We start from the raw sequence: 8,593 nt of genomic DNA, 5'->3' as shown, positions 1-8,593 counted from the left end.
CTGGGCGGGCGCCCCGGTGCCCCCTTTGTGCTCTTTACAGCACGGCAGCCCCGCGGGCAGGCCCCCGCACCGAGCGGTGCCGGTGCCAGCTGACCTTGCGCCCGAGAAGGGGCTGCCGCGGGTCCGGCCCGGCCGCACGCCTCGCTGCGGGGGCTCTCACGGACCCGCCTCCTCGCTGAGCGGCATCAATCATTAACGGCGGCTCGGGTGTCCAGCGCCTCCCACCCCGGGAAACCCTACCCGGGGCGGCGGGGGCGTCTCTTCCCGCTCCTCGGGAGCGCTGGATGCGCCGCCGGTTTCCAGTTACCGCGATGCCGGGCGGCGGGGCGGGAGGAGCCGCGGCGGTGCCGCCACTGCCCCTGCTGCAATGAGTGATGCTGCCGGGGGCGGCGGCGGGGGCGGAGAGGCGCAGAGCTACCGCGGATCGTCCGCCGGCGGCTGCGGGCGCAGCGGCTTTGCCTCGCCCGGTCGGCGGCGAGGCGGCGGGCCCGGGGCCGGCCGGGGCAGCAGCAGCATGCCGGCGGGCGAGGGGGACAAGAAGGAGGCGGCGCCGCCGCCGCCTCGCCCTGCCGCCCTGCTGCGGTGGGACGAGGTGCCCGAGGACTTCGTGGAGTGCTTCATCCTCTCGGGCTACCGGCGGCTGCACTGCTCGGCGCAGGAGTGTCTGGCCTCGGTGCTGCAGCCCACCAACGAGACCCTCAACTTCTGGACCCACTTCATCCCACTGCTGCTCTTCCTCAGCCGCTTCGGGCGGCTGCTGCTGCTGCGGGGCGCCGGGGACGTGCCCTTCCACCACCCGGCCCTGCTGCCCCTCTGGTGCTACGCCTCGGGGGTGCTGCTCACCTTCGCCATGAGCTGCACGGCCCACCTCTTCAGCTGCCTCTCCCCGCGCCTCCGCGCCACCTTCTTCTACCTGGACTACGCCTCCATCAGCTACTACGGCTTCGCCAGCACCGTGGCCTACTCCTACTACCTGCTGCCAGGGCTGAGCCTGCTGGACGCCGGCGCCATGAGTCGCTACGTGCAGCAGCGGCTGGGCTGGCAGCTGGACTGCAGCCTGCCCATCGCGGCCTACCGCGTGCTCGTGCTGCCCGTGGCGCTGGCGCTGGCCGTGGGCTGCACGGCCGCCTGCTGCCGCAGCCGCGCCGCGTGCTGCGCCTACCCCTTCGCCGTGCGCACCTTCGTGTTCGCCATGCCGCTCAGCATGGCCTGCCCCATCATGCTGGAGAGCCTCCTCTTCGACCTCCGCACACGCAACCCCACGCTCTTCGTCTACTTCTACCGCCGCTACTTCTGGCTGCTGGTGGCCGCCTTCTTCAACGTCAGCAAAATCCCCGAGCGGATCCAGCCGGGGCTCTTCGACATCGTGGGGCATAGCCATCAGCTTTTCCACATCTTCACCTTCCTCAGCATCTACGACCAGGTGCACTACGTGGAGGACGGGCTGGCTGAGTTTCTCAAGGCGCCCCTGGTTGCTCCCACCTACCTGGGCACCGTGGGGTATATGCTGCTCCTGACCGTCTGCCTTGCCGTGGTCGTCAGGAGGTTCCTCAACGTTGCAGATCTCTGCAAGCAGGACTGACCAGGCTGGCGACTGTCGAGACAGCGACCACCATGCCAGTGACCCTTGGGCTGGAGACCCTTGGGCCGATGACCTTCAGACTGGTGACCCTCAGACCAGACCCACCATGTCCTGAAGAAGCTGTGAAACCTGGGGGAAACACACCTGTGGAAGAGCCAGGTCCCTTTCATGGAGGTTTGCTGGAGAAAATGACCATGGCAGAACTGCTCGTGCTCTTTAAACTACTAGGTTACCAGGGGAAGCAAGCAAATGCTTACTGGTATGTTGCTGCTTAGAGTATAAGCTGAAATAATTTAGCTCTGCTACTAGGAAGAATGCATGAATGGTGAATGCCACTTAATAATTTCGTAATAATTAGGTCTAAACTAGCTCTGTATATACATATATATTTATATATCTAGCTATATATTTATTAGCTATATATATGTGTATATATATGTATACACCTGAAGACATTTGTGCAATGATTTCTCATAGACTTTTAACCAACTCCTATGTGAAATTTCCTAGCAGATTATGCACTGACATTTATCTTCCTCTCTGATATTGTAACAGGCCTTTGCGGCCACGTACTGGATTTTAAATGCAAACAAATCAATAGCTATCTATAGTTTCTAAGGTCTTGCAGCCTTTTCAGCCAGGGAACAATAGATTTAAGAGAGAGGAAAAAGAGCTGTGAATTTTTACAGAATTACCAGTTGATAGAGAGACTTTAATTAGACAGACAGTGAGTGGTTGGTGTAGCCACTCGGATACTAAAATTATACAGAAGGATATGTAAAATAACCGAACCAGAAAGGGGTCAAATTGGTTTGGAACGGGGGCAGAGGAAGAAGAAGGACACTGCATAATGGAATGGCTCTTCCCTCAGTGTGTCAGGAACATCTGTTGTGCTAAGGGAGTTGCTAAGGGGCCCCTTTGTCTATCTGGGTAAATCACCCCCAAATCAGTCCTCTAGAGTCAAAGTCAGATGCCAGACTTTCTATAAATCCCTGCCAAGCTTGGTGGGAGTTCTGTGGATGTAAAGAGAGTAACTGATGCATGAGATCTCATTCTGGATCTTTAAAAAAACGACGTGGAACTAGTTTCTACTGCTCTTTAATTAAAGCACTGCCAGATTTACCATCCTCATATTAGTTGCAGAATAAGATACTGCTGAATCTGAGTTCAGCACCTGAAATCTGGCTCTACAAGTACTGGATAATGGAACTTTTTCATCATTCCCCACTTTTTCCTGTTCTGATTAGGTATAGCTGCAGCTGGATGTGTTGAAGTCCTCTTTCAAAAGCTTTGAGGGAGTTCAAAGACAAGAATTAGGAGGTATTTTCCAAAGCAGTATCTTTTCAGAGCAACCCAGGTATTATCCTTGTCACACAATGAAGAGCTAAGTATAGATTGAATTTACTCTCTAGATACATGTTTGTAAACCATATGCAGATTTTAAGCAGATGCATTTTGCTTTAGTCTGACAGAACAAGTGCAATAATATTACACAAGGGGTTTACAAATTGAAGTTCAGGTGAGAAACAACTTGTGTAACCCATTGTCAAAAGCAGGGTGGTACTTCCTTAGGAAACCCTTGTGTCACACTGCATTAATAGTGTAGTAGCTGTTTTACTCAGCTCCTATTGGAGAAGTGTATTTCTGATTGGGTCTTTCCCATTTTCATGGATGTGGTATCTGAATCCCAAGACAATGTTTTGAGTCCAGTCCTAATCTTCTGTGAGACAAAGTCCCCTTTGTTTAAAATGGGAATATAGGAAGTACTGTAGCCAGGGATTATGAAGCCAAATCCTTAACATGGGTCAGAGTCATCACAGACCCAATAACTGATACGCCCTCTACCAATGTAACAGCTTTATGAAAATCTCGTAGTGGAAGTGCATAAGCTAAAAGAAAACTACACTTACTCAATTTAGCTTTTATCTCAACCCGTTTTAAGTATAATGGTTCGAATATTTTAGATCCTTAGTGAATGTTGAAAATGACCTAACAAAAATACATACTGTTTTGCCAGCCACAATTCTGCTGGTATGTCATTTCTGGAAGGGTCAGATGTGGTCTTTTAAGGAGATTGACTAGAATTATCTGAAGTAGCAGGTCCAAACTGTGGCCGCTTTAGTTACTGTTGTTGGGCCATAAAAAACTGCATAACCCTGTGTGAGTGGCTGTGTTCAGTTTTCATTTGCCAGCCTGCATTAAAAGAAAATAGAAACTACATGAAATATTTTAAATTTTACCTATTTTCACTGATTTTTGTCATAAAAGTAGCATTGCTTTCTTCAGCTGCCAACAAAGCAGAAAATGATCTGCACCAGTGGGACAGGAGGCTGGTTCACAACATTATTTTTCCTTGAAACGTGCTTTAATATTGTGAAAACCCTGAAAATTCACAATAGAAAGCCAGTGGATCAAGACCCACAACAATGTCATGCTATGAATTTCCACAGCTGTAAAAAGAGGCTAAAAATCTTTGAGATAGACTGTATTCAAAGTTAAAATAATAGAGGCATAGTAGTTAGAGCCCAATGACTCATCCAAACTAATTATGTAGAAAGAGTTTGCCTGGGAGATGGCACTAGCACATCCAACCTGCAATTAAAAACTAACAAATAAATCAGAAAGGCCAGGCACAGCAAATCTCAGCAGTATAAGGCAGCTCAGAAACAAACAGTAAAAGCCAAATGTAAAAGACCAGGCTTTTAAAGCGTACTGTGTAATGGATTATATTTGTGCTTGTCAGTCACAATGTAGAGGACATCTCAAGAGGCAATGTCAAAAATGGCTGTTGCTAACTTGTAAAAATACATTTGATATTTGGAGTTAGGCCACACAGGGTCATCTATATATATCTCAACGACAGATAACAGTATAAAGTTTGGATTGCAACCAACTGCAATTTTACTGAAATCTTACTGCTGTTCAAGAGTTGCCTGTGAGCCCCAGTCCCACTGAAGATTGTGTACCTGGCTCTGATATTAAGAATATTGATTCATTCAGAAGTTTCTGTTGGCAAATTGTTTAGGCACGTGTATGGGCTTGAGCACCTCATGGAATTATTTGTAAAAGCTGGTTGCAAGCACTGCTGTCTGAGCCACTGTAAGCAGACTTCTGAATCCAGAGTGAATGGCTACAGAGAGATGTGATTAGAATTTCAGAGTTCTGATTAGTGGATTTTTGTTTGTCTGTTTTTTGTTTAAAAAATGTGATTACAAATTAAAAAGGTACAGTAATTGTGGAGATTATCTAGGGAAATGTTGCCTGAGTGTCTGTGTCTATTCAGTGAAGGGCATGTATGTAGATAATTGTTCCATTTGCTGTGTCTGATGGACAGAAAAAATCTGAGATAAAAAGATTAAAACTGGAACAAGAAATCTATAAATGCTTGAATTTGCTCACATAGAAGTGAGTCAGCATTTGTGTAACTTGTAGGGGTGCAGGATAACTTCTGCTGTGAAAGCACATGACTGAAGAATATGTGTAAGCATGTCCAAAGCTCAACAGGAGGTCTAACCTGCAGACTAGATGCATAAGGAAATCCTAGAAAACTAGCTTGCTTGCAGAAGTACCTGTCATAATGTTTTTATAACCTGCCATAAGGTCTACACTGTGGATTCCACAGCTCATGTTTAAAACCAAAAAGGCTTTTCTGACCTTTTGTAGTAGAATCTGTAGGGGGATGGGAGCCAAGGTGGGGACTGGAGCACAGAGGGTGGCCTATAAATGCCTGGGTGTCTTTCTGTGTTTGGCCAGCACTGACCTCCAGACTGACACACCTGTGCTGATGTGAAGTGACTGTTCCTGGGGCCGCTTCCCAGAGTGTTGGTGGCATAGACACCCCCCCCACTGCATTCAGCATGTGCCTAGAACTGCAATCTACACTGGTATATATTCAGTAGGCCTGGCTTCTGGGCACTTCTGAATAGCCTGTGAGCTCCAAGCTCATCTTCATGTAAGATTGATAAATTTGATCTGTAATCATTACCCTGTTTCTGTGGTGATACAGTATTTCTTCTGCAGTGTATTAATTTGAATGTCGCTATCCAGGTTATCTGTGAAGCTCTGAGCAGCTACATTAGCAAGACTGGAATCTACAGTCTAGAAACAAAGGGAAAGGTTTCATCTGCATGCTGCACTTGTAGAAATGTAGCAGTTAAAAGCAGAAGTATGTTGGGTTTTTTTGCTAAAATGATTGTTCTGCTTACTTGTCCAAGTGTTTTGCTTATTATTTATTTGCTGAATCCAGCTACTTTGTCAGGTTTTTGTCAACAGTGCACTTGCAGAAAATGACAGTATGAAAGTTTTACTTCATGTTTAAGTAAACTCTCTGAGGCAGCACATTCACAGAGCATTATTGCACTAAACTCAGTTGATTACCATCCACATGCCTTACAGAAGCAAGTCATACCTGTAGTAATTGCCCAGATTAAACTGTTTTTCATTGCCCATGAGAGTAAAAATGAACAAGCTGGGGAGCCAGGCACTCCTGGGTTCTTATCCTTGCTTTGCCACTACCTGTTCTGTAATCTAGGGCAAATTGTTTAAACTCTGTTCATTTTTAATGAATTTTAATTCATGTGAAACACTGGAATTGTACCAGGGTTGAATTTGACCCTTTGTGTCTCAGTTTCCACATCTGTAAGATGGGGAGAATACACCTTACCTACCTCGCAGGGTTGCTCTGAAGACTAGCAAATGTTTGTAAAGCAATTAAAAATGCAAAGACCCTCCCAGGTGCTAAGAAGAAATATTACTGAACTCCAGCAGAGAGAATGTTATATTTTTCCTCATCTCGAAGGGAGAGGAAAAATGAACGTTTCCAGTTTGTGAACTCTTGGGACAAACCCTTGTCATTGCCATACTCCTAGGATGTTCACATCCTGTGTCTTTTGGAGCTTATGGCAAAATGTCCACTGGCTTCAAGTGGGGGGCAGTCAAGACCCAGACAGTATTAAACAGGCTGACTAAATGCTTAAGGGTCAGGAGTAAAGAGAAAACATACATGACTTACATACGCTTTTCTTCAGAAATTCTCACTGGTGACTTGTACTGAGGAGCATTGTAACACCCACGAGGCCTCCTTGTTCATTTAGCCATGGATTGTGTTCCAGTTACTGTGAAACAGTGGAGCAGGATTTCCCATAAGTGTCTATAAGACTATGATTATGTCTCAGTTGCCATTGGGAATTTTCAACTATGTCAAACTGCTTCTTACCAGAGTAAAAAGACCTGAAACAAATGAAGCTTTTAAGAAAAAAAAATATGTAATCACTTGAGAATATAAAATTATATTGATCAAACAACTTTCTCTTTTTCCCTCCTGTTCTGCAAAACCAACAACATGGAGTTAATCCTATGGTTGAGTGAAATCTGAACTTGGATCTTTTGACCACATATATGTACTCTGTCATATATGAGGAGCCCTGAATAATCATCCTACTAACCCACTCTGCCCATCAACTGGAAGGGCTGACATAAAAAGCACCACTGAGAAGAGGATCATGTTTTTAAGAGTTTTTCTAACTGACAGCAGTAGCTGAGGGGAAAAAAAAAAAAAAAACCATGAAAGAGTTGGAGTGGTCTGTTAGTCAAGGCCTGTGCCTTTAGAAATTCTCCCAACATCCAAGTATATTCCTAGCTTCTGTTAGACACCTCTGAGTCAGGGCTGTATAACCAACACCCAAATTACAGCTGAGACTTTACTCTCTTCTCCTCAGATGAGATACAAGATGGTAGTGTCATATGCACTGAAAGACACAGACCTCCATTCAAGACACTTTGTGTCTTGGAGCTGGGTGTGGAATAAAGTTAAATCATTTTCACATCTTGCTTAGACAGATGCTGCTTCATTCCACTGAATTCAGTAATAAATTATTGACCAAGATGAAGGAAGCTCGCTTTTGCTTAAAGCTGCCTATAAGGAAACACCACCAGCAGACTTCTGCTTTCAGGGCAATTGCTTCCTGGGCCATACTCAGAACATGGAGGATTCTGAAGTAGGGCTTCGCTATTTCATGGGAACGCCTTAGGATTTGTGGTTGTAGTTGGGGGTTAATAGTACAGAGAAACAGTTTATAGCAAGTCAATTCTGTCTGCTAGAGGTTCAAGCACGCTTTAGTAGGAGGTATCATGTTTAAGGGGCTCTGCATGCAATGAACAAAAAGTGTGAATTTTGTGTGGTTCTATTGGGAGGGTTTGAAAATTTACTCTTTGTACACTTTTGGATGCTGACTACTGTATATGTAATGACTATGCATTTTTAGCAAAAAAAAGGGTGTGATCTATAAATAAAGTTGATTCTGAGTTCATTTTTGCAGAAATGCATTTATAAAGGTTTTTCTCATTTCTTAGTATAATTTACTATGACACCTGTAGCATCAGAAATGTGTTGAATGTAGTTATCTTCAAACACAGGTGATGCTAGCATGAGTACAAGGACATTCAGTTCTTGTATAGGGGTGTTGGTATTTCTGAAAACTCTATACTACCAAAAGTATCATTGCCATTTTGTTGTCTGTTATATTTTAAAGCAATAAAATAGCATTCTTTACTATTTTAGTTCTCTGCTAACTAATTAATGATAGATATCCCTGTTACATTAAGATCTAATACATTAATATGTATTAGGTTAGTGGTCAGCCTATAGTGCTCACTGAAAAATCATGAAATTGGTAGCAATAGCAGTGTCAAAAATCACAGCAAAATACTGACTACAAAATGAAGAGCTCTATTTGGCATCAAGTAAAGTTTCCCATTTGGCAGAGTAGGATGGCAAAATACTGTTTTCAGTCCAAGTCAGGCACCAAAAGGCACTCGGTGAACTGCAGTTACATAAAGTATCTGCCTTAAGCCTTTTCTGTCGAAATTCAGCAGGACAGGATGTATCCCAGTAAAATTACAGGCTCCCCTGATACTGTGAGAAGACTGAACACAGTGGAAAACTGTAGGATCTTCTAGTTGAGGTCTGCTGAATTCCTTCTAAAATCTAAAATTCGTGAGATTCTTGTTTGC

The 8,593-nt window shown here is 45.1% G+C and overlaps 1 protein-coding gene across 1 annotated transcript; it reads left to right on the top strand.

The window, feature by feature from the left end:
- Window positions 1-231: 231 nt before the first annotated feature.
- On the top strand, window positions 232-8,135 carry PAQR9 (progestin and adipoQ receptor family member 9). Its single transcript, XM_058844327.1, has one exon. It carries the CDS (start codon window positions 368-370, stop codon window positions 1,580-1,582), a length of 1,215 nt encoding a protein of 404 aa, XP_058700310.1. The 5' UTR covers window positions 232-367; the 3' UTR covers window positions 1,583-8,135.
- The last annotated feature ends 458 nt before the right edge of the window (window positions 8,136-8,593 follow it).

Source organism: Poecile atricapillus, chromosome 8 (assembly GCF_030490865.1).
Source record: "Poecile atricapillus isolate bPoeAtr1 chromosome 8, bPoeAtr1.hap1, whole genome shotgun sequence".
In the NCBI taxonomy this organism is placed as follows: Eukaryota; Metazoa; Chordata; class Aves; order Passeriformes; family Paridae; genus Poecile; species Poecile atricapillus.
Note: the sequence above shows the minus strand (reverse complement) of the source record. Positions and strands in the feature narration are given on the sequence as shown.